Source organism: Trichomycterus rosablanca, chromosome 13, assembly GCF_030014385.1.
Source record: "Trichomycterus rosablanca isolate fTriRos1 chromosome 13, fTriRos1.hap1, whole genome shotgun sequence".
NCBI lineage: Eukaryota > Metazoa > Chordata > Actinopteri > Siluriformes > Trichomycteridae > Trichomycterus > Trichomycterus rosablanca.
In genome coordinates this window covers 12,605,570-12,630,729 of record NC_086000.1, presented here as the reverse complement: position 1 = coordinate 12,630,729, position 25,160 = coordinate 12,605,570, and the positions used below count along the sequence as shown (strand labels likewise).

Sequence of the window (25,160 nt, the reverse complement as noted above, 5' to 3'; positions counted from 1 at the left end):
TATCTCTATTTTAGTTTGTGGTAATTCACAGAGTTTTATTCTACCTTGGCTTAAGATTCTGCATTATGGGCTCAATTTAGAAATGTAACCTGGAACTCTACTACACAAGGATACAGCCAGACATCAATTCAATGCAGAATTCTTAATTTTATTGCATTTCACAAAATGTCCCATTTTTTGGAAATGGGATATGTAGTAATATTCTCACATCAAGCATTTTGTTGTTTATAACTTAGCTTGGATATTTACAGGACATATGCTGTGCAGTGATGGTGGTTCAGAAAAAGTAGGTCTGTTCCTATTTTAGGCTGTGTGAATGTGGGTTTATCCAAGATGGGTGTGCTTACAGTGAGGTGTACAATTGCTGCATGCATGTATTTTAGGCATAAACAAGGCTATGTTAAACAAAAGAACAAGTTTAGGTATTTAGTTATTAAAACATGCTTATGTAAACATGCTTATATATTATTTCAATGTTAATGCTGTAAAAATGGCTTCATTATAAAAATGTAATGCTGGTTGGAAGGATTTTATGCAGCAGCAATTAAGTTAAAGTTTGTGGGTGGTTCAGCGGTTTATTGCGCAAGCCCAGGTTCGAATCTCAGAGGTGCTATCCGTCGGCTGGGCATCTACATAGACCTGATTAGTTAGGGTTGAAGGCTGAAGCCCTGAAACCAAATTCACCACAAACCCTGACCAGGATAAAGCGGTTGATAAAAATAAGGTGAACTGACCAATTAGATTAAAAGTACATGAGCTTCTCATAGTTTTCATGAAGCCATTGCAAACATTCCTGTCTGCACAGTTGCAACTCATGTTTTCTTAAGTGAGAAGTTAATGAAACCAGAACAGGTAAGCCACAACTTTTCAATAAGCACCCAGTCTAATGATAAGAAAAGAGAGAACGTCTCTTCTTCATGATGCACCTTTTATTTTCAATTGGAGATATAGAAAGGCCAGTCAAAAACCTGCACTCTTGCTGTTGTAGTGCATGCAGAATGAGGCCTGGCATTGTCTTGCAAAAATAACCATGGACTTTTATGAAAATATATCATCTTATACTATTATATACTGTAATACATGAGTAATGGTACTTTCACACATATACACACATGCTGTAGGCACTGATACACCCCCACACCATGAATGCTTTAGCACCTTTCAATGATAACAGTCTTGACAGTCCTTTTTATATTTGGCATGGAGAACTCACCATTTGTTTTACCCAAATTTTCAGAGAATGAAAAAGTTAATTTTTCCAATTTTAAAATAAACTAAAACTTAATTTCTATAAGTAAAAAAATAAAGTGCTGTAAATTTACATGTTTAGATCTACCAATTAATTTTATTATAACATGAAAATAACATGCATAAACACAAAATGCATTATTCCATTTATTGAAAATAAAGATTTAGCTTAACAGCATTTTTCATTCAATAAATGAAATAATACCTTGTCACAACACTGTATGTGTAATTTGACTTGTTTTTCATGTATAGATTTGATGCTTTAACTGGATTGCAATATTTACTTTGTCATGTATCTGGTATGGTTTCAGTTTCCCGGCTTGAGGCACAGAACTTTATCTTACCTTTGCGCTAACATTTATGTCTAAGTACAGTATCATGCATTGCTTTCATAGCTGGCAACCTAAGATGATTTATGATGTGCGACATTTTAATCTTATGTTTTATGACTTCTTAACTGAGGTATCCATCTCTCTCTCTCTTTTTAATTTTTCCTCCCAGTTGGACAGTAATGCTAGTTACCTCCGGGCAGCAAGGGGAGGTAATCTGGAAAAGACTCTAGATTACTTGAAAAGTGGAGTTGACATTAACATCTGCAACCAGGTAAGAGCCAGTTTTTTTTTTACTGTAACTGTTGGCACTAAAGCTGACACTGCTAGTGAAATTGTTGTTCATGTTCTGGTCAGAGACTGATAGACATTTTATCTTACAAAAAACATCTTTATGGTTTTGTCAGTTGTTGCAGGTAACATTAGACCCTAAACCATACCCACACCATTTTACTACCACCACCATGTTTGACTGCTAGTATCATGTTTTATTGTGTAATTCTGTGTTATTTTAAAGGAATTTTAACATGATCCACAAAACACTAGTCCAAAAGACCTGGGTTAAAGAGGTGTTTCTGACTAATGTTAGTACAGAATCATACACTTACCTTACCAGAGGTAAGTAAGGTCTGCAGTTCTGCAGTTAGTTTAACAGACATATATTTTGTTTATTCTCTTTTCAGTAATGTTTAGATTCAACTGAGCTGTCTATGAAATCTAATTGCACCAAAAAGTCAATCAAATTTGATGGAAGCGTTGATTACGTTACAAAGAAAGCATTTATTTTTTCTTTTAAAAATAAAATAATACTATAAAATGGCATTTTGTGTTTAATTATGTTGTGTTTGTCTTATATGTATATGCACTAAACAGCATAAAATGTGTAATTAATAGGAAAAGTTATAGTAACAGTGGAAAACATGCCTAACCATGCCTCTGTTGCAAGCTTTTCTGAGTTGGTTCTAGGCTCAACCAGATGTTGTCAGGAGTGCATACAGGCTGGTGTGGGTTAAATCTGTAATTTGTTAATTCACTCTGTGGCACTTCAAATTGTTTTCAGGTCATTCGCTGCTATTCTACCTGCCTACCTATCAATTTGAATTAATTAGATATAGTTTTAAAAGACATGGTCTACAATGACCATCATTTATACATGGCACTGGACAAAAATCAAGCCTGTGTATTTTTGCTATCAAAGGCATGGATCAGGGTAAGGATATGAGACTTTTTGTGTTCCCACCATCCTAATAGCTTTTATAAAAGTGAAACATGGTGGTGGTAGCATCTTTTTATGGGGGTGCTTCTCAGCAACACTGACAGGTAGAGTAGTAAGAATTTATGGACAGATGAATGCAGTCAAATACAGGAACATCATTGAAGAAAACCTCCTTGAGAATACACACAGTGCAACAGTTTACCTTTCAACATGAAAATCCAGCTGTGCAAAGCTTGTTAAGACATATCCAAAAAGACTTGCAGCTTTTATTAATGCCAAGGGGTATAACTAAATAATTTTGTGTAAAATTTTTGTTAATTTTTAAAAAACTTAAGTGTAGATTAATGGCGAGGGACGCGGTGGGTCCAGTTTCACTCGGAAACACTTGTCACCATACCCAGGACAAAGGGCCAATCCACTGCAGGGCTTCGGCCACCAGTCATAGCAAATTATGCTTGTGCTGCCTTGGCACAGCTAGATAGCACCACTGAGATTTAAACTGATTTCATGTATAATTTATATTTCTTTTAAAATTACCATTGAATATTTTCATACAAAACTAAGGATTTATAAGAACTTATAAGATGTATTCATGTCTGGTTTTGTTTAGTTTTAAAGTCAACAATTAGAGGTATGAATGATAATAGCTAAAAAAGTAATAGCTAAAATGGCTGATATGGTTAAAACATAAACATGTAAATGCTGACTGTAAATGTGCAAATGTGTGTTGTTTCAGAATGGTCTGAATGCACTGCATTTGGCATCTAAAGAGGGACACGTGGAGGTGGTTGAAGAGCTGCTCAAACTCGGGGCCAGTGTTGATGCTTCTACCAAGGTTAACATCTCTTTCCCCCTCTCTATTTATAGAAGGGACATTTACTTTGGTTTTGGACAGAATTGCAGTTGACAATTGTCCAACAATATCTCAAACACTTGCTCTTGCCACTCTGTACTCCACAATTCAGGGGAGTCTGCCCATCATACACACACACATACACTCACCTTTACCCTCTCTCTCTCCTTCCTCATCATGATCTGATGTTTTAGTTTCTACAGTTTTCTATGCAATACACTGGTGGAACATTGACATATTCATGCAAACCATGTGGAATTAGAAGAAAAAGTGTGAATTCATTAATGTCAGGGCTTACATAAAGCTATTGGAATAAAAACACACAAACAAACAGAGAAAGGTGTCATACTGCATTCTGTGGTTATAAAAAGACTTCTGCTGTCATTACTGTGCTGGAATGAGCACTGTGTTTTTGCATTAAGGTTACATACAGGCTAACGGAAACAACACCTCATATCCAGAGTTTATGATTGGGAAATACCTAATAGGTCAAAGTAAGTGACATGAACAGGTGTAGAATTAGTGATTGTAATTCCTGCCCTTAACTTCTGATCACTTTTATTTCTGTGTGCCAGAAAGGAAACACGGCTTTACACATTGCTTCGTTGGCGGGCCAGACAGAAGTGGTGCGGAAATTAGTGAACAGTGGGGCCAATGTTAATGCTCAAAGCCAGGTACACACACAAACACACACACACACACACATTATACTTTGTTTAAACGAACACTACAGTGGCACAGTAACCCAGAGGTGAATGATGTCCAAAATGAAGTGCTACTGATCCTTCTCAGCTGTTCACCACCTGTAGGCAGCTATAGCTTGAGTACAGTAATAAAATATAAGATGTCTGCAGCAAAACTAGCTATATTTATATGCAAAAAGTCACCATCTGTTCTCAATTCCAATCACTACAGAGGAACAGAGAAATTATGTCACAAAGTTAGATTACAGGTTAGAATTTTCAAGACCACATACAGTAATTGACCTAGTGGATTTTTTATATAAATGTGATTTTTTTTATGTAATTAAAAAAAAACATTTACATTTATAAAGGACTATTTTTATTTTATTTAGAAATTACTATTTGAAACTACTGAATCCCTGAAATTGAACTTTTGAGTTAACTTTATAAATGCTTTAGGACACTGTTGATCATGTAAGGAAGTAGTAAATCTGTATCAAGTTGCTTGTTTGTATTATTTAATTTAGTAGCCAAACATACCACTATATAAAACTATAATAGCCATTTTATGTTGGTTAACATAGAACCTTGCTAAAAGGTTTTACTACCAAATACCAATTTTTTTAAACCGGAACAAATACTCTACAAAGTATGGTATTTGTTGTTTAAATTGTTACAATGCAATGTAAGGAAATTGGAACTTTGTATGATGTGTGCCAATTTTTGTTTCAGAATGGCTTTACACCACTCTATATGGCTGCCCAGGAAAATCACCTAGATGTGGTGCGGTTCCTACTGGAACGTGGGGCCAGTCAAAGCATTGCCACAGAGGTGTGTGTGTGTGTGTGCGTGTGTGTGTGTGTGTGTGTGTGTGTGTGTGTGTGTTTATGTGGCTATTAATGCAGTTAGTGCATGGCATGAATCATGTTCAATTATTTGTAAAAATTAAAGTTTTATGTTTCTGCAGCCTAAACAATAACACAATTTTACTTTTAATAGTAGAGGCAAAATAGAACACTAAGTTGTGTTTTATTGCTTATCTATATGTTGTAAAACACAATACACCTCAGCTATGAATGGTGCCGGGGTACTATAAATTAAATCATTATTACCAGACCAGAGATTTTTTTAAAAAGAATTTGTTTTAAGGTACCAAGTATTGTTGTACTTTGGGCAGTGGGAAAATGAGGGGGGATTAATGATAATGATGTTTTGTATTATAAACAGAAATAAATCATACAGTGCCTATCGAAAATCTTAATACTCCATTGAAATAGTCACTGCCTGAAATTAAAACTCTTTAAAATATTGTACTCTAGCTGTATTACACATTTTGTCTTACAGTGTTCAAGTAATAAGAAAAAAAGCAAACAGTTTTGAAAATTAATTTTACAAAATGAAAAACTAGAAAACCAGGGTTGGAAAAGTGATTAGTCCCTTGTGGTTAGGACTTTGTAGAGCCACCATTTGCTTTAATTACAGCCATCGGTCTGTTTGGATAGAAAACTACCAGCTTTGTACACAGAGTTTAGTGAAGTTTTCTGGTGACTGGCAATGCATCGCACTCTATCCACAGATGGAGATCGAATTTAGGTCAGGGCTCTGACTTGGTCACTGAAGAACATTCACCTTCCAATCCATAAGCCAATCCTTTGTTTTCTGGCAGTGTGTTTAAGATCATTGTTGAGCTAGAAAGTGTAACTCCTGCCCATCTTCAGCTGTCTAGCAGAGGGTCACATGTTTTTTTCTTAAGAATTTGGATGTACTTGGCAGCATCTTTTTTCCCTTCAATACTGACCAAATACATCCACATAACATAATTTTGCCACAACAGTGATTCATTCACAGTATGGTATATTTTAGTGGCATGTTGTGTTGGCTTTCTCCAGACATACTATTTGAAGTTCAGCCCAAAATTTCAATCTGAAATTGGCATTACAGTCTTCTTCTAGAACTGTACTTTTTTAAGAGTGACTTTTTTTAAGAGTTTAAAACATGTCACAAGCACAGACTGACCAAACTCACCGATAAAGACTTGTACATGGAATTATTTCAAAGTTGTTCTTGGCCTCTAGTAGCTTCCCTTATAAATATTATCTTGGCACAGTCATCCATTTGAAGGGATGCCCAGTCTAGGCAAGTTGATGCTGGTGCCACTTCTTGACAATACTCTGAACAGTACTCAGAGAAATAGTTAATGCTGTTAGTTATATTGTTCCACTTTTCTCTGCTTAGCTTTACCTCTGACTTTAGCCCTTTTGAAAGCACCTTTCCAAGCATGGTGAATATCAATACAGCTTTTAATTGTCATTTTCATGGTATAAAGGCAACGGTTTCGACTGGGTATGGTGATTTTTATAGGCACTGTAAATTTAATGTCTATGTAATGTCTAAAAGGGATTAGTCTCCTGTGATTAGTACTTTGTAGAGCCACCATTTGCTTTAATTCCCGCCATCAGTCTGTTTGAATAGGAAACTACCAGCTTCGCACATAAAGTTGTTGGAGTTCAGTCAAGTTTTGTGGTGAATTATGTATAATGGTTACTTTTAGGTGCTGGTCACTTATTCAAACCAAGTATTTTACTAAATAAATGATAGTAATTTATCAGCTTTTTAAAGGATGAATTGCATGTATAATAACCATGTGATGTTCTTATAGTTTAATTAGTAAAATATCTGGTTTGGATAAGGAACAAGCACCCAAGAGTTGAAATGTTTTAATACAGCACTTCATTGTCATTTACATAGTATAATGAACAAATGGCAAGGATTTCCACTGTGTATGATGATTTGTTATAGGCACTGTAAACGTAACGTCTAAATAATTTTGATTGGATTCAATATTTTCTGTGTTTGCTTGGCTCCTTTACATCCTGTTTATTCTGTATTTATGTGCAGGATGGATTTACTCCACTAGCAGTGGCTCTGCAGCAAGGTCACGACCAGGTGGTATCTTTACTACTAGAGAATGACACTAAGGGAAAGGTGCGACTTCCTGCACTCCATATCGCTGCTCGCAAGGATGATACCAAATCTGCTGCACTGCTGCTGCAGAATGACCACAACGCTGATGTTGAGTCAAAGGTCTGTCCCTATATTTTACTCTTTCTCTTTAGCCTTGCTTTCATGTACTGCTTTTAGTACTTCGGTAATAAACCCTGTTAACAAATACAGTGGAGTGTTTTGTCTATTTGAACACCTTTATTATGTCTTACTTTGTCCCTGCTTTAGCATGTGTGCTTTTGTGTTTATGTGTTCATTCTAATGCCTGGTTTTCTCCTCTTCTCACATCTCACTGTAGATGATGGTGAATAGAACAACAGAGGTATTACTTTTTATGCACCAAATAGAACCCCTTATCCTTTTTTTTAAAAGAAACTAAACTCCTTTTCCTGTACGGCTGCTGCCTCTCCCAACCCTTGCTGTGTCTCTGTCCCAAATAGTTGTAGCAATATAATGCATATTCTTTTTGTCTTTGTCAGTCTCCTGTCACCATTCTTTTTTTGGCACTTGCTTTTTGCTTTGCGCTCTAGCTTTCTCTGATTCTCTCTCACTTCTATTTTGTTCATCCCTCGGTTGTTTTGGGTGGACAGACGAATTGTTAAATTGTTGTATTGATAACAGAATGCTTTGGCTTTGGATGGAGACTCACGTATAAAGCCATAAGTTGAGAAGCTATGTATATATGTATATATATATATATATATATATATATATATATATATATAGTATATATATATATATGGAGCTATTATCTTAAGTTTAATTCACTGCCAATATATTCATTCTTCTTGATGAATCCTTGCAAGCATCCATGTTTCAAATCAAGTCCGTGCAGTTTCACATGATCAATTACAATATCCAAACTTTATATCAAGCAATTATACAATGGGATTCTAACATCTAAGTTTCACATCAGAGACTGTACAGTTTTACAGCATTTTTCATACAGCAAAGCTGCAAATGATGACAACTTGCTACCAAACAGTATAACTGTATTTACCATTCGCAGCTCCATTATCTACTCACCACTTCGGCCTACGCCTTTTCAAAAACCTATTGTAACCACCACATTGCAAAACACCAGCATTCTTTTCCAGCCCACATCTGCAAACAAGAAACTCCTGCTTCATTCACACTTCAGAACTTTCTACATTTCCAGAATTCAAGTCTCTTCTCTACCCTTTCAACATCTCAGCCCAGACAACCACAAGGATTTGCCAAGGATACCAAGGACTCCACTCCACTCCCAGAGCAAAGTCATTGTTCATGCATACAAAACAATAATAAGCCACAATTTTTCAGACAACTTGATGAAGTGGCATTGCATGATGTCCCCACACAGACACCACATCTTCACTTCAGCAAAAGCTCACCCACAAACGCCTCTAGCAATGACGTCACCCCTTTTACAACAGCATGAAAAGCTTCCACCCAGCAATTTTCACTGCATTTAATATTGTCCAGGGGAGAGAAAAAATGCCATTCTTGACTACAACCACACAACATGCGCTAATTAGTACTTTAAAAATGGCAAATAATCACCATTCTCCCATAATCCTCCATTTATCCAGCCTTCAACCCTATTAATCCCATCACCTTTCAATTATTTATCCCACCCCTAACCATATTCATCTCACCTCATCTATCCCAACCTCCTCCGTTATTTATATTGTTTTTTACTCTCAATATAAAAGAGGAAGAAGATGACCAGCATCAAGAAAGATTGATACAATTGGTGAATGAATTATTTATTTAGAAGCCAGAAGAACGTAAAAAGGGAAGTCCTGGATAAACACTATCCATATGGTCACCAGGAGTCAGAAACAACTTGGTGGCACTTAATTATAATAATTCCCCCATTCATTACACCCCTACACCTCTTTCAGCCTACCCCTATTTATCGCAACCCCTTTATCCACCCCCTAGCTCTTTACATTTTCAAATTTCAAATTTACATCCCCAAGCCCCATTTTTGTCTCGTCCCCCAGACTCGTTTCCATCCCATTCCCCAGCGGCCGTTTTATCCTAACCCCATTAATCAAACCTTAAAGAGTATACTGAACTTGAAAATCTTAATGATGCTCCCAAAACAGAACAAACACATTATAGCATATGCATATCCATTTCCAAAAAAAAAAAAAAACACTGGTTCTAACAGGTTTCAGCAGATTTGTATTCTTCGACTGTTGTTTACTTAAACTAGAGAAATGAAATGTTTACTATGGAAGCACTTCTGTAAGTCGCTCTGGATAAGAGCGTCTGCTAAATGCAGAAAATGTAAAATGTAAATATGCATTACAGCCCGAGTTACATACACTCAGACCTATAAAAGAAAGAAGACTTTTATAGAATCAGATGCCTGTCATGCCAAAAATCCTAACATGATGTTAAACTAACTCCTAAATAAATTTCCCAGCCCCATGTCTCTAATACACCCCTCAGGTTTGACCTGCTCCTCCTGCGTCTTGACATCATATCACAATATATCAATCGGGGACACTTCAAATCCAAAAAACGCACACTGTTACTTCACTATATTTTGCGGATACTCATAAACACCAGCCTATTCTTACCAAATCATACCGCAATCCTTAATTACTAAAATCCTAAACCTCATTAGGTTAGGCCGATGGATGGATGGATGGATGGATAGATGGATGGATGGATGGATTAGTTTAGTGGCTGCATGGCAGAGCCAAGATTTGAACCCACAACCTTCTAGTGGGTAACCCACAGCTCCACCTACTAGACCAGCACTGTCACAAAAAAGCTTAAAAAATGGTCTCAGATTAAACGCTACCAGGCTACTGCTGCTATTTAAAAGCTACCTGCATTAATGGGGAGAGTGCATGGACATGCTACACTGTCTGCTGCTCAGAGATGGCCTTTGCTTTTATGAGCTTAACAGAACATGTGCAGTATCTAAAATAATCTCATGCAATTTGTCTCGTTGTTTGATGTGTCCAATTACCATGTAATCAAAATGCTAAGTACATCTTCTCACTTCTGAATATGTACTGTTAATCCTCTGTTTCTGATTTAAGTTTAAATTGTCATTTTGGTCTGTACATCTCCACTATATGCACCAGTGATTCTGAGTTGTAGTTAACTTCCAATGGAAACAGTGGATCTGGCAAAGAAATAAGAGACCTTTAACAACACTTGTATCTTGGTGGATTATTTTGTAATACTTTTTCGAAACTCAGATCACTTGACTGTAATTAACCAGAAATTATAATTTTAATTTTTGCCTACATAATAAGCATAACACATGATGAGGTGTACAGCAAATACAGTGTAAACTTGAAGAACATTGCAGTGTGTCACAGTGTGTCTCTGATGTGCCAATAATTTGGTAACAGAATTTCCCCCTTGGCATTAATGGCCAACAGTTTAACTTGTGAATCACTACAATTTGCATAACTTGTTTATCTTTGTTGTTGACATTAACCACTCCTCCTGTCATTCCACTGTGTTAATGTTCAAAATATGTGCATCTAAAAGTGTCAGTGCATGCTAAGCAGCAATTTATTACTGTTCCAAAATCTGCTTTAGAACCTGCTCCTGCTGGCCGAGGATGGCAACTTACTTACTCTGTCCAACTCTGCCCATACCTAGCTGAGACAGTAACAGTGCAGTGTAACAGTGCAGTGGTGAAAAAGCAGTCATTGTCTATACAACTTCATGTCAATACATATACTGTATGTCAGTCACCTATACCAGGGGCACTAATGCACCCCCATGATAATGGTTACCTTTCACTGAGATTTTTCCAGACTTTCTGATTCTTTAACATGAATATGTACTATAGATGGCACAGTACAGTACAGTACAGGCTGGCAATGAGAAATAGTCTTTTTAATTGACAATAATCTCACAAAGTTTGGCATATAGTGGTGAGCCAAAACCCATCTTGCAAAGACTGAGCCTTTGGTGGATCATTTATATCTGATCATGATATTCTCAGTTGTGACCAGTTCACCTGCTTTATGTGGAATGTTTAGAACTGTGTAACTTTTTACTCCTATTTTGCCACTGTCCAAACTGTGTTGCAGATATCAAATTTAAAATTTATTTTTATTTACTAATGACAAAGCGCAGCTTGTATAAATAACTCTTATAACTCTTGAACCTTTATTTAACAGACAACAGCACAAATAAATTATTTGCATTATTTGGCTGACCAATTTGATTGCCTTTAGTCATGAAGCCCTACTGTTGACATCTTGTTTAAATAAAAATACTGTGGTCACATGGTAGTAATGTTTGGAAATGAGATCCTAATGTATGGCTACAACTCAGTAAAGCCTGGGAGTGAGATAATTAAGCCTTGACCACAGCATAATGCATGATCATCTGTTATGTCCACGAGGGAGGAAATACGCTATAATATTTTTGTACTTTCGTCCATTTAAAGGCTCAAAAAAAAAAAAAAAAAAAAAAAAAAAAAAAAAAAAAAAACATTCTTGTTTTTATTGCATTTTATCACAAGTTTTTTTAAATTTTTCTTTTTTCATGCTGTAGTTATGTGAGGGTTTCATTTTAATAAAATTTGCCCTGGATTGAAATGCTTGCAATTAAATGACTTATGTGTGTTTTTCCATTAGAGTGGCTTTACTCCTCTCCACATTGCGGCTCACTATGGGAACATAAATGTGGCCACATTGCTGCTAAACAGAGGAGCCGCAGTGGACTTCATGGCTCGGGTAAGAACACAATGTCACCTGCTGGCATGAAGTTGGCACTGTTTTTGTAAAGATAATTATAAAGAAATGCAGGTAAAAATGACAGTTCTGTGTGTGTACATTTCATCTGAAAGTGTAGCTCTGCTGTACAATTTGTTAAAAACTAATTTAGTCATATGCCCAATGCATACAAAATGGAGGTACTGTACACTGTTCTGCTGCTTTATCACACATACACACACACACACACACACACACACACACACACACACACCTACACACATAATATTATGTTTGTTGGACAATACATTTTATTTTCAGCTTGTTTAATCTAATTATGTACATTTGTTTACTTGTATCCCTCTGTCTGTGAGAACAGAATGACATCACTCCGCTTCATGTAGCTGCTAAGAGAGGAAACGGGAACATGCTGAAGCTACTCTTGGACAGAGGAGCAAAAATTGATGCCAAGACCAAGGTACACACACACATCACACACACATACACACATACACCATCTTACACATGAACACTTGAACAGTAAGAATATTGTTGGTATTAATATGTTTATTGCAGAGATGTTTTGTTAAAAAGTAAAAGACAGTAGATTTATACATAAAAGGCAGTTCTGCTGTAACGATAGTAAGGTAAGGTTAAACCACACACTGTGTAATGTGCACCCACTGTATAACCATGGTAACAGCCAATAACCAATAATCAAATTGTGAACAAACTTAACTCCACATCTTTTGCACAACTGTGTCAATATGTGTGTGTGTGTGTGTGTGTGTGTGTAGGACGGGCTGACTCCTCTGCACTGTGGAGCACGGAGTGGGCATGAGCAAGTGGTTGAGATGCTGTTGGACAGAGGTGCACCAATCCTATCCAAAACAAAAGTAAGTAGCACTGAAAAGTCCTTTTTATTTACTGGACTACCAGCACAGTTTTACTCTGGTACCCTATTATAGTAAAACATTTCCTTATTATAGTTAAACACATTGTCTGTGTGTGTGTGTGTGTGTGTGTGTGTGTGTGTGTGCGTGTGTGTGTGTAGAATGGTCTATCTCCCCTGCACATGGCTACACAAGGGGATCATCTGAATTGTGTTCAGCTTCTTCTCCAGCATAATGTGCCTGTGGACGATGTCACCAATGACTACCTAACAGCTCTGCATGTAGCTGCTCACTGTGGCCATTACAAAGTGGCCAAGTTAATTGTGGACAAGAAGGCTAACCCTAATGCCAAAGCACTGGTGAGAGGACAGTACACAAACACACACACACATACACACACCAGATCGAACACACAGAGAAAGTCATTATGTCAAAGTTGTGATTTTATGGTTGTCACAATAAAAATAGTATACCTTTTATTCAATATTAAATTCATTCAAAATTTACCTATTGATTACTTGATTTAAATGGTTGAGAATTATATTTTATTATTGATTACCATTATTGACCTTATGGTAAAAATCTCTTTTTTTTTTCATTTTCAAATTATTTAGAATATGATAACTTATCACTAAAGTTGTACACTTTGTGCAATACACTTTGTGTATCATTATTACCAGTACCAGTATTTTTAAAGCAGGGTTATTACAAATCAAATCAAATCAAATCAAGGTTTATTTGTCACCTACACCTACAACTGGCAGTGAAATGCTTTAGTGACTGGCTCGGCCACATTAGCTACAAAATAAACAAAGTAGACAAAAATATATATTTATACAAAAAATAGAAATGTTTTTAAAATCTAAGTGTAGAAAAATACAATTTTTTTTTATATAAAATTAAAAAGAAACTTAAATATAATTTAAAAATAGAAGCAGTCAGTAAAACTAAAATTAGTTATAGATCAGTAAAATAAGTATTTTTGTTTTACACATCCAATCAGGCATAACATTATAACCACCTTCCTAATATTGTGTTGGTCCCCCTTTTGCTGCCAAAACAAAAAAATCATCAGACCAGGCCACCTTCTTCCATTGTTCCATGTTCCAGTTCTGATGCTCATGTGGCCATTGTTGGTGCTTTTGGCGGAGGACAGGGGTCAGCATGGGCACCCTGACTGGTCTGCGGCTATGCAGCCCCATACGCAACAAAGTGCAATGCACTGTGTATTCTGACACCTTTCTATCAGAACCAGCATTAACTTCCTCAGCAGTTTGAGCTACAGTAGCTCGTCTGTTGGATCGGACCACACGGGCCAGCCTTCGCTCCACACTGGCATCAATGACCCTGTTGCCAGTTCACCACTGTTCCTTCATTGGACCACTTTTAATAGATACTGACAATTGCAGACTGGGAACACCCCACAAAAGCTGTAGTTTTGGAGATGCTCTGACTCCATTGTTTAGCCATCACAATTTGGCCCTTGTCAAACTCACTCAAATCCTTACGCTCGCCCATTTTTTCTGCTTCAAACACATCAACATTGAGGATAAAATGTTCACTTGCTGTCTAATATATCCCACCCACTAACAGTGCCATGATGAAGAGATAATCAGTGTTATTCACTTCCCCTGTTAGTGGTCATAATGTTATGCCTCGTTATGTAGTCACTTTGCATTTTTAAAAATTGGATAACAGTGGATTAAGAAAGTATTGGTACATTTTTGTGCACTTTAATGTGTTGTAGATTCGTATTTTCCCCATGAATCTACATTTACCCATAATGACACAATGAAACTTTTCATGAAAGTTATTTTAAAAATAATTAAAAATTAAAAAAATGTCAAATCTTTTTTCAAACAAAAGTATATATTTACATTTAGAGGCTTATTGCCAGCAATTACAGGTGCAAGTCTTCTTGAATATGCATTTACAAGCTTCACACATCTAGATTTGGGCAGTTTATCCCATTGCCCATGGCAGATCCTTTAAAGCTCCACCGAATGTCAAGTTTCTGTGTGATGAAATCTTCAAGTTTATTAACAGATGTTTTATGTGAACAAATCTGTTTTGGGCCTGGGTTTGATTCCTTTTTGTGTGAAGTTTGCATGTTCTAAACATAGTTTTGTAATGTTGTGGCTTATATAGACTTAAATAGAGTTAGAAAGTATAAACTAGTATAAACTGCTTACCATAAAGTAACATTAAATAATTGTGTCTAAAATTGTATATTTATGTGTATGGATGTACCCATGGACATTTTTCCAATAATTTGTTTGAGTCTGTGCCCTTGTCTGAGTTGTACATGTATGCATGTGTTGCAGAATGGTTTTACTCCACTACATATTGCCTGCAAGAAGAACAGGGCAAAAGTGATGGAGTTGCTGCTGAAACATGGAGCTTCATTACAGGCTGTAACTGAGGTATGGATACTGCCTACGATTTATGTTTTGTTTTCACTACAAGTTGGTGTAAAGTATAAGCTTTTACTGACAGTTACTGGGTCCTGGGATTATTGTTACCAAGGTACAGGTTACTGTTACTAAAGTATGTCACTGAGGTATCATTACAAGTTAAAGCTTACAAGTGGTGTGTGTGCTGATGGAGAAAATTTAATACTTTCTCGAAAAGCAGCAGAATCATCCCTTTATGTAAATTGTCATTTATCAGTATTTTAATGGCTTTATTAAGTATTAACTGGTATTAAGTATTCATTGTTTCATAACCCTTTTAAACTGCCTAGATGAGGATTTTCGAGTGTATTCACCATAAATTGTGGAAATGGAGGCTTTATTCACAAGTGGTTGAGCAGTCTCAGGGTCTATTTATGTCACTTATCTATATGGAACCATGATGCATATTTTTTGTCCTTTCTATATACATTTCCGGGTGAAACGGATGATATAGCACTCCCTTGCAAGTTAAGACTTGATAAGTGAAATCCCTAAAATTCTATGTTCAATTATGTTTGTAATGTATGCTTCCTCACACATAACAGAACACAAAGCAGTAAATTTATAGGTTAATGTTATGTATAGGTTTATTGTTACTACAACGTGTTACTGGTCCTGGATACACTTTACCCTTCCTGATGTACAGTGGTGTTCAAAAAAAGCACAAAATCATTATAATAACTTTTATTTCCATAAATGCAAATGCACTGAAAATACTACACTTTCAATTCTAAATCAAAACATTAACAAAATTTAGCTAGTTTGTGTTAATCCTTTACAGAAAGTAAAGAAAAATGAAAACTAGGCTGTTCAAAAAAATAGCAGTGCCAGCATTTTTCTTTAAAAACTCAAAAAAATTATGTATAACATAAAAAATGTTTGAGGTTTCACTTTACTGTGAATTACTGAACTAATATTTAGTGGCATAACAAGTCCAGGATGATTAGGCTACATTACACAGTTCTTCAGCAGTTTTGGGTTTTGCCTCAAAAAACTCACTTCAGATGTCAGCCCACAAGTTCTCTATGGGATTGAAGTCAGGGGATTGGGCTGGCCACTCAATTACCTCAATCTTGTTTGTCTGTAACCAAGATGTTTTGGGTCATTGTCATGTTAAAACACCCATTTTAAGTTCATTTCTTCTTCGACATAGGGCAACATGATCTCCTCAAGTATTTTGATATATTTAAACTGATCCATGATCCCTCGTATGTGATAAATAGGCATAACACCATGGTATGAGAAACATCCCCATATCATCATTTTGTACCACCATGCTTTACTGTCTTCACAGTGAACTTTGGCTTGAATTCAGTGCTCGGGGGTTGTCTGACATACTGTCTACGGCCACTAGACCCAAAAAGAACAATTTTGCTTTCACCAGTCCACAAAATGTTCAGCCATTTCTCATTGGACCAGTCAATGTGTTCTTTGGCAAATGTTAACCCATTCAGGACACGTGTTTTTCTTAACAACGGGACTTTGCAAGGAGTTCTTGCTGGTAAATTGGCTTCACTTAATCATCTTCTGTACTCACTGGTAACTTCAGATGTTCATTGATCTTTCTGGAGGTGATTATTGGCTGAGCCTTTGCCATTTTGGCTATTCTTCCATCCAGTCGAACAGTAGTTCCACGCTTCCTTCTGCGTCTGTCAGGTTTTGGTTGTCATTTCAAGGCATTTGAGTTCATTTTAGCTGAGCAGCCTATAATTCGCTGCACTTCTCTGTATGTTTTTTCCCTCTACAATCAACTTTTTTATCGAAGTACGCTGTTCATCAGAACAATGTCTGGAACAACCCATTTTACCCAGTATTTCAGAAGAAAATGTGCTATGACCAACCTGTGCAACATTTGCCACCCTCCTACATTAAATAAGGGCCAAAATTGACACCCGTTCTTCTGCAGAATGAATGTCTTCACCAATTGAACTCCTCACTGCTATTATTTTGAACAACCCCCTTTCAATCAATGCTTCGATTACTCAGAATGATTGGCATGCATGTCGTAATTGTTGGGTTTGTTTTGTTTTCAATACTCTACTACACTTTCAAGTACATTTTTTGCTATGTAGAAAAATCACTTCTACTAAAAACAGTGATTTATCAGGTTAATGGTGTTGGACTGCTATTTTTTTGAACACCACTGTATGTGTTACTCCAGGCTGTAAATAAGAAATATGAAGCATTTGTGAGAAAAATGGTTTCATGCACTTTTTAACATAAAGTGATAATTAATTTGTGATTAACCTTTTTTCTTCTGTAGTCTGGGTTAACCCCAATCCATGTGGCAGCATTTATGGGCCATGAAAATATAGTGAAGCAACTCACGAACCATGGAGCGTCGCCTAATACAACTAATGTGGTACAATAAAAACACACACAAAGACATCAAAACCACATATGTATATCTTGTATACAGGCCTTGAATCTTGCTTTTAGCTATATGCAATAGCAAATAGCTCATGGCATCAGAAGAATTTATTAATTGCTATGGGAGGTGTAGTATTTCTAAGAAAAATATGGCATTGCTAATGAAACAAACTTACAGCACTAGATAATCTGTCACTCACTCCCTCTCTCTCTTTCTCTCTCTCTCTCTTCTCCAATGTGTGTTTCTGTATAGAGGGGAGAAACAGCATTACACATGGCAGCAAGGGCTGGGCAGGCTGATGTGGTTGCGTACCTCTTACAGAATGGAGCTAAAGTGAACCTCAGGTCCAAGGTCTCTATTTTCAACATTGGTTTACAATGTATAATAATAAAAAAAAAACACACACACACAAAGCAAGCAAAGTGCTTGTCAGCGTTTTGTCAGTCACTACACTCAGCTCACATTTATGTGTTTCCTACTAGCTTATTTAGCAGTTGTCTTGCTAATTGGGTAATCATGTTTAGATTTGTTGTTTTGTTTCAGGACAAATGCTTCAAACCAAGAGCCTGCTCAATGTAACATGGAAATTTGATGTTTACAGGTGTAACAGGCCCACCTGTGTAGACTGGTAGGGGGTGTGGACTACAGTATGAGGCACAGCCTTTAATTGGCACTTCAGTTGTGGTCTCTTCACCTGGTTAAGTGTTAATTAAGTTGCAACTTGATTCATTTCTTTTTGTCAACTTATTGCTTTCTTCTCTGATGACTTGCTTTTTTTTTGTTTTTGAGGCCTTCATGTCGGACTTGCTTTTTTCCGCTTGCACTTATGTCTACATTCTTGATGTTTTTTGGCGGGAATTCAGCCAGTGAGATGGTACCCTTTTTCTGCACTGCTTGTTGCTTTCACGAGGCTACCGCCTTGAGTGCAGTTTTCTATTTTGTGTTAGTTTTACCTTTGTCTTAGTTTTTGGCAGGTATAGGCCCACTTCTGCAAGAATTGAAAATTAACCCGTGTATATTGGAGTTGGGTTTTTTTCTTACATCCTCACAGGTGCTGGACTTCACCTGGCACCCCTGTGGAACAAGAATGAATAATAAAATAGTGAATACAGAAAATATAAATTAGATTGTTATTGTATTTTTTTTGTGCGGGTCTCTGTAGTTGGGAATAAGGTGGTATCTACAGTGCATGGTAGGTATTGAAAAAAGCCAATATAGTGCAGAAGCAAGGACGCATGGAATTAAATTTTAAGGGAGGGGAAGTAGACCCTTACTTCTGGGCCCTTATGTATTAATGCTTTAAATTCACAAACTAATTAATAAAACTCTATTACATGTTTGTGTGTCACGATGGTCCTGTGTATAAGGTGCCACTCTTTCTTTGCTCATGTTGTGGGATGTTGATGTAGAAGTAAGAGAGATGCCTAATAATGTTGCATGGTATTTAAGATTAATGGTCCTTGTTCTAGCCTAGTCATTGTTTAGCCTTAGTCATTGTTAAAGCCATAGCCTAGCCTTTGCCATAGTGTCATAGTGACATCTTTGTTTAGTCCTAGTCATAATTTTGTCTTTGTTTATATTCTTGTCTAAGTTCATGTTTCCTTATAGTGTCTGGTCCCTTGTGTCTCTATTAACATAGCCTTTATCATTAGTGTAGGAATTAACGTTGCTGATTTCTTCTAGTTTAGGAATTAGAATAGTTTAGGGGGTGGTTCATAGATGGTATTAAGAGCAAGGAAACTAATATGGAAAATTGTCAATACCGCTTAAGGACAACAGGTGAATGTAAGTGAGTGGCCATCACAAAGCCCAGAGCTCAATCTTATAGAGAACGTATGGGCAAAATTGAAAAAGCAGGCGTGAGCAAGGATGCCTACAAACCTGACTCAGTTACACCAGTTCTGTTAGGAGGAATGGGCCAAAATTCCAGCAACTTGGCAATGCTACCAAATACTAACTACATGTATGTAAACAGCTGAACCACTGGGAATGCTATACAAGTAATAAAGTAATAAGTGTATCTAGTATTATGACATTTTAGATTCTTCAAATACAGTAGTTATCCTAACTTACATAAAAGAGGGATACATAAGTGTATCTCGTATTATGACATTTCACATTCTTAAAACACAGTAGTTATTCTAACTTAACTAAAAGAGAGATTGTCTACTAGGGTTAAATGTTGGGAATTGTGAAAAACTGAGTTTATGTGAATGTGGCTAAGTTTTTTTTTTCAAGGATCATGGTTTATTTAAAAACACAATATGACCTTGTATTACTTGGCAAAGCAAATATTATTAAATTATATTAGGAACACAGACTCATTCTATTTTATTCTATTTTTACTTTTGGCATCAGCATATTTAAAATAAATAATAAATCAGTATGCACTTTTCGAGCTCTGCCCAAATAGTGTTTGCATCCTATCATTTTGCCTGCCCTAAGAGTCACGGTTTTCCAATACTAATAAACAACTAATATTAAATACAACCCTAATGCACCACTTATTGGTGCAGTTTATTTTAATTAGGCTTCATTTCTTACAGATGTTTATATAAGCTGTCCAAATTTTAGAAAACCTCGTTTTAAGTGCAAAAACAGTTTTATGCATTTTAACTTTCGCTATTAAGGGTTTACAAATAAATGTTCTGGTCCTTTTAGGTGGTTGTAGATGCATTTTTATTCTTTGATTCTTTGGGTTAGGGTTGTTAGTTTGGGTCATACATAAAAGATACCAGTGTGTATTAGTGCCAGGGCACATTCACATATTTCTGCATATTATGCACAATGGTGCAAAATGTCGTGTTGATTCCACAAAGATTAAGCAACCGAGGTTTAATTAGCTCCTTTGGTTATTGTCTGTGAGAAATTTAGCATGCCCCTCCTGCCTCTAAGCTGTGTGGTTTACCTCTGGGTACTCAGGGTAGTTGAACTGACTATTTCTTCTCAGAAATAAGTTTTAGTTAGTATGTGATGCCATAGATTAAATAACACACAGAATCAATTGGTTACATAAATAAATTAAACAATGAATGCGTTTAAAACAGTGGGCCTTAGAGACAGGCCCTTAGACACATACATTAAACACAGTATCTTTCTGTGTCTTTGTCCTCTTCCACTGTATACCACAATTCCCTGGCTTTAGGATGAGCAGACAGCATTGCATATTTCCAGTCGTCTGGGAAAGGTCAACATAGTACAGCAACTGCTGCAAAAAGGGGCATTGCCCAATGTGGCCACAACCTCTGGGTACACACCACTTCATTTAGCAGCTCGGGAGGGTCATCATGATGTTGCCACCCTTCTTTTGGAACAGGGAGCATCACTGTCTGCAGCCACCAAGGTGTGTGTATGTGCGTGGCTTTAGAGTTAATCTGGGTATTGTACACATGTCTTGTAACATGTCATTTTTGTTATGTTAAGGCTGTGCTTGTCTGTTTAACAGAAAGGTTTCACCCCACTCCATGTTGCTGCTAAGTATGGCCAGATAGAGGTGACCAAACTTCTGCTGCAGAAAGGAGCAGCACCAGACACATCAGCGAAGGTGGGCATCACACAGACTAAAAAACACATTAGCCAGCACCTTGCAGGATTTGTGCCCTTAAATTTTGGTCAGAGCTTGAGCACAAACAAGTGTGAATTTTAAGTAAGGTTTTTATCTTCTCTCACTGCTTGTCATGCATCATGTGCATTTGTAGACTGGGTTAACCCCGCTGCATATAGCTGAGCACTATGATAATCAAAGAGTGGCACTGCTGCTGCTTGACAGTGGGGCATCACCACATGCTGCAGCCAAGGTAGCCCATGTCCACACACTATCATTTTTGCACCTAAATAAGTAACAGTTTCTCAACACTTATGAATTGTCCTGTTCTTTGTTTTGTTTTGCATAAAAAATTAAGGTTATTATAAACACTTTTTTACTGGCATTTTCCATACTTATCTGATTAAAGGTTATAATATTTTTATTAGAAAGTAACTACAAAGAAAACACACTTTACTTTTAACAACTACAAACTTATTTTAATTTAATTAAAATGTCATGATTTCTCGAATTTATCACTTGACTAATATAGCAAATAATCAAGTGTGGCGAGACGGTAAAAGGGTACATCGACAACGCCACCCCAGGTATTCACACCCAGAGAACAAAAACCATTGCTTAACCCAAATAGGGCACACAGATTCGTTATACAGAAAAAAGAAAGGACAGATACTTGTCTCCAATTAAAATAACAATACATTTTTATTCAACTAAGAATTTGCGATGACAATAAACAAACAATTTCAAATTAATAATAAGAAAAAAACAAAGGAACTTATCTCTAGGCACTGGATCAATTAACCAGAATCAAGAGACAAAAATAAAAATGAATAAATAAAAAAGAAGTAGTAAGGAAAAACCAAATGACAACCAAGGACTTACCAGTCAGGAGGCAGACTCACCCACCTGTAAGGAGACGCTAGCCAGAAAGCAAAAGTAGCACAAGCCACACACATGTGCTCCACATACACACACACACACACACACACACACACACACAAAGGACAGCAACAAACAAGCAATTAACACGCACACTGTGAAAACCCCCACACTACACACCTATGCATCTCCAGCTGAATGGTGGTCTTACCTTCCCCAGTAAGCCCTCTAACTCACAATACCGACAAAAATAAAATAAGATAACCTTATATACTAAGGCGCAACTAATGCAATACAAAGTATAGCTCACATTTACACTGCTGCCACACTGAACAAAGCAACATGAAACAAAACGAAGAATGAAAATAACAAAAAGAAGCAGTAATTTACAATAATAGCAAACAGAAGAAAAAGGCGAAAAGCAAAACCATCAAAGCAAAATGAAGCAATTTAGACAGCAAAGCAAAACAATCAAAGAAACAAAACAATACAAAACTATTAGAGAAACAAAACAGCAGGAGCCAGCCAATTATTGTTACTCCGTTTATCCAAACAGAAAACAGCAGGAAGCATGACAGTAGTTCAGCTAATGCTAAAAAAAAGAGAAAACATGAATATCATTTAATCTGTTAAAATCACGAATTTTAATAAACTATTTAAAAATCAACCATACCTGACAAACATCCGACCTCGTGTCGTAGTGTGAATAATGGCAAAAACCCACCTAAAAGGCACAGACACCATAATGGTTACAAAAGTTTAATTATCTTGGTCTAAGCTTTCTATAGCAAAGCAATTTATCTATACATATTTTGTTAATACTGCTATGTCCAGTTATTAACCCTTAAATAATAGCTGATCTTGAAACTTACTGCTAGTCTTTATGACCTTAAGATGGGTTACAACATAATTAAACCATTGAAAAACTCAATAACTTAATTTGCTTCAGCTAAGAGATTTGCTTCAGAGATTCAGGTGTTAAAAGGTGCATTGCAATCATGATTAAAATTAAGGAGCTGTCACAAGAGCCAAGAAATGAGATAATTTCATTGCACCAAAAGGGCAATGGGTATAAGAAGACCTTAGCCATGACTAGAGACACAACTAGGGAGTATTGTCTGGAATTTACAAACTTATGGTGAAGGTTAACTCTATGGATGTAGGCCTAAAAGTTCACCCAGAGGCCTTAGCAATCACATCAAAACAAAAAAAATCTTCTTCTGTGTAACTGCAACACTTATGAACTGTTAAAGGCTGGAACAAATGTGTCAAGTGGCAACCATCAGATTACCTAACCACAAATGACTTAATGGCTGGACTCCCACCTCACACTACTCTTCAATATGCCAGAAGGAATTTTGTTAGACCTGCAGGGTTCTGGGACACAGTTTCATAAAGTGACGATTGGCATCATGAATTTGACCATGGCGTTTTGAAGAGGAATGTTATGGCTTCTGTGATAAAATTAAACCTGGGTGATCATTGGACTTTTAAGCAAGTCAGTGATTCTAATAACACTTCCAAGCCAAGCAAGGCTTGGTTAAGGAAGCAGTCCTGGAATATTCTAGAATGACCTTCTATTACCCAGATTTAAAGCCCATAGACAATCTGTGTTGTCCCTTAAGAGAAGCAGTTTTGTGCACGAAAACCTTTAAACCTTAATGACCTGGAACCTTCCTGTTTTAAGTTATCAAAACAAAAGGATGTTCTACCAAGTACTGAGCCCGGGATTGAATAATAGTGCACATGCACATTTGTCAGGAGAACTAGATGGATTTAATTTAAACTTAAAATGGTGTCTAATAACTTACTTTATTACAATTGCATGTATGTATCATTATATATTCATTCTCTTCACTAAGACTTGTTTATATATATAAATTTTAGCTTACATCTTCCTTTCTAGAATGGATACACTCCTCTCCACATTTCTGCTAAGAAGAACCAGCTAGAAATTGCAACAAAGTTGTTAGAGTTTGGAACAAACGTCAATCATTTGACCCCTCAGGGCATCAGCCCTCTACACCTTGCAGCTGAGGAGGGCAGCATGGATCTGGTGTCTCTTTTACTCACGAAAAATGCCAGTGTTAACATGGCCAACAAGGTACATTCACACATACATTTACATAAACCAAACTGCAAACTGCACCATAAGATTATAACTAGTTAGTTTATGAGGCTGCATTGGCCTGCAAATCTGGTAAAACATTGAAATTATTAGAGCACAACTGCATGTTTAAATATTTTAAATGATATATACTTAAATGTACAAAGATAAATGTTACTTGCTTATGTAATGAATAATCTAATCACCATAATTAAGATTTGGGCACTGATTTGAAAGCTTACATACATATTAACAATGTGATAATAAAAATGAAGCTGAAAACTAAAAGGACCACTCCAGAAATGAATTTTTGAAAATGACACCTGGAAGTGTGCCTGCAGTTCCTGCAGCAGAAAAATATTACCACATCCTCACTGAATAATGGGCGTAAATTTAATTTCATTGTTTTTAATAAACAGTAAAATGTTTCAGGAGCATTTCCTGAGGGCCAGATGTTCTACCAAAAGTACTGTTGTTTCAAATTGGTCGCAGGTTTCAACCAGTAATACAAAGGATAGCCTGTAGTTGGCACACTATGGTCCAAGCTATGGACAATTACGTCACCAAATGCAGGGGCAACAAAAATAAAATGCTTTTTTGATCAGCACAAACCTGTATTTGTGGTTTGTTGTGTTACAGAGTGGGCTGACACCACTTCATCTTGCTGCTCAGGAGGACCAAATAGGTGTAGCTGAATTGCTACTAAAACATGGGGCAGATGTTGACATCCAGACAAAGGTTGGGTTGCATTTTCTCAATTTTTACAATATTATAACCTGAACATGTGTATGTGCATGTGCGTATGAGAGAGAAGGAGAGACAATAAGTTGCTGTGTAACATTAATGTTTTTATTTTACTTATTTTTTTAACATATTTCCCTTTTACTAAGTACCTT

General features: G+C 36.5%; 1 protein-coding gene across 9 annotated transcripts in view; it reads left to right on the top strand.

Annotated features, from left to right (window-relative positions):
* LOC134324909 (ankyrin-3-like) overlaps positions 1–25,160 on the top strand; it is a 136,873-nt gene that overhangs the window by 31,127 nt on the left and 80,586 nt on the right. For 7 of the 9 annotated variants that reach the window (XR_010014235.1, XM_063006827.1, XM_063006824.1 and 4 more), the window contains exons 2-18: positions 1,750–1,851; positions 3,530–3,628; positions 4,222–4,320; positions 5,062–5,160; positions 7,228–7,413; positions 7,631–7,654; positions 11,940–12,038; positions 12,397–12,495; positions 12,815–12,913; positions 13,072–13,269; positions 15,235–15,333; positions 17,627–17,725; positions 17,987–18,085; positions 20,880–21,077; positions 21,180–21,278; positions 24,064–24,261; positions 24,904–25,002. Coding sequence is in view for 8 of the 9 variants with exons in the window: in XM_063006827.1 (XP_062862897.1) it covers positions 1,750–1,851; positions 3,530–3,628; positions 4,222–4,320; positions 5,062–5,160; positions 7,228–7,413; positions 7,631–7,654; positions 11,940–12,038; positions 12,397–12,495; positions 12,815–12,913; positions 13,072–13,269; positions 15,235–15,333; positions 17,627–17,725; positions 17,987–18,085; positions 20,880–21,077; positions 21,180–21,278; positions 24,064–24,261; positions 24,904–25,002 (1,995 nt within the window). In the remaining variant the exon portion in view is untranslated. The remainder of the gene's footprint in view (positions 1–1,749; positions 1,852–3,529; positions 3,629–4,221; positions 4,321–5,061; positions 5,161–7,227; positions 7,414–7,630; positions 7,655–11,939; positions 12,039–12,396; positions 12,496–12,814; positions 12,914–13,071; positions 13,270–15,234; positions 15,334–17,626; positions 17,726–17,986; positions 18,086–20,879; positions 21,078–21,179; positions 21,279–24,063; positions 24,262–24,903; positions 25,003–25,160) is intronic. The other 2 variants (XM_063006831.1, XM_063006825.1) reach the window with 1 other exon arrangement.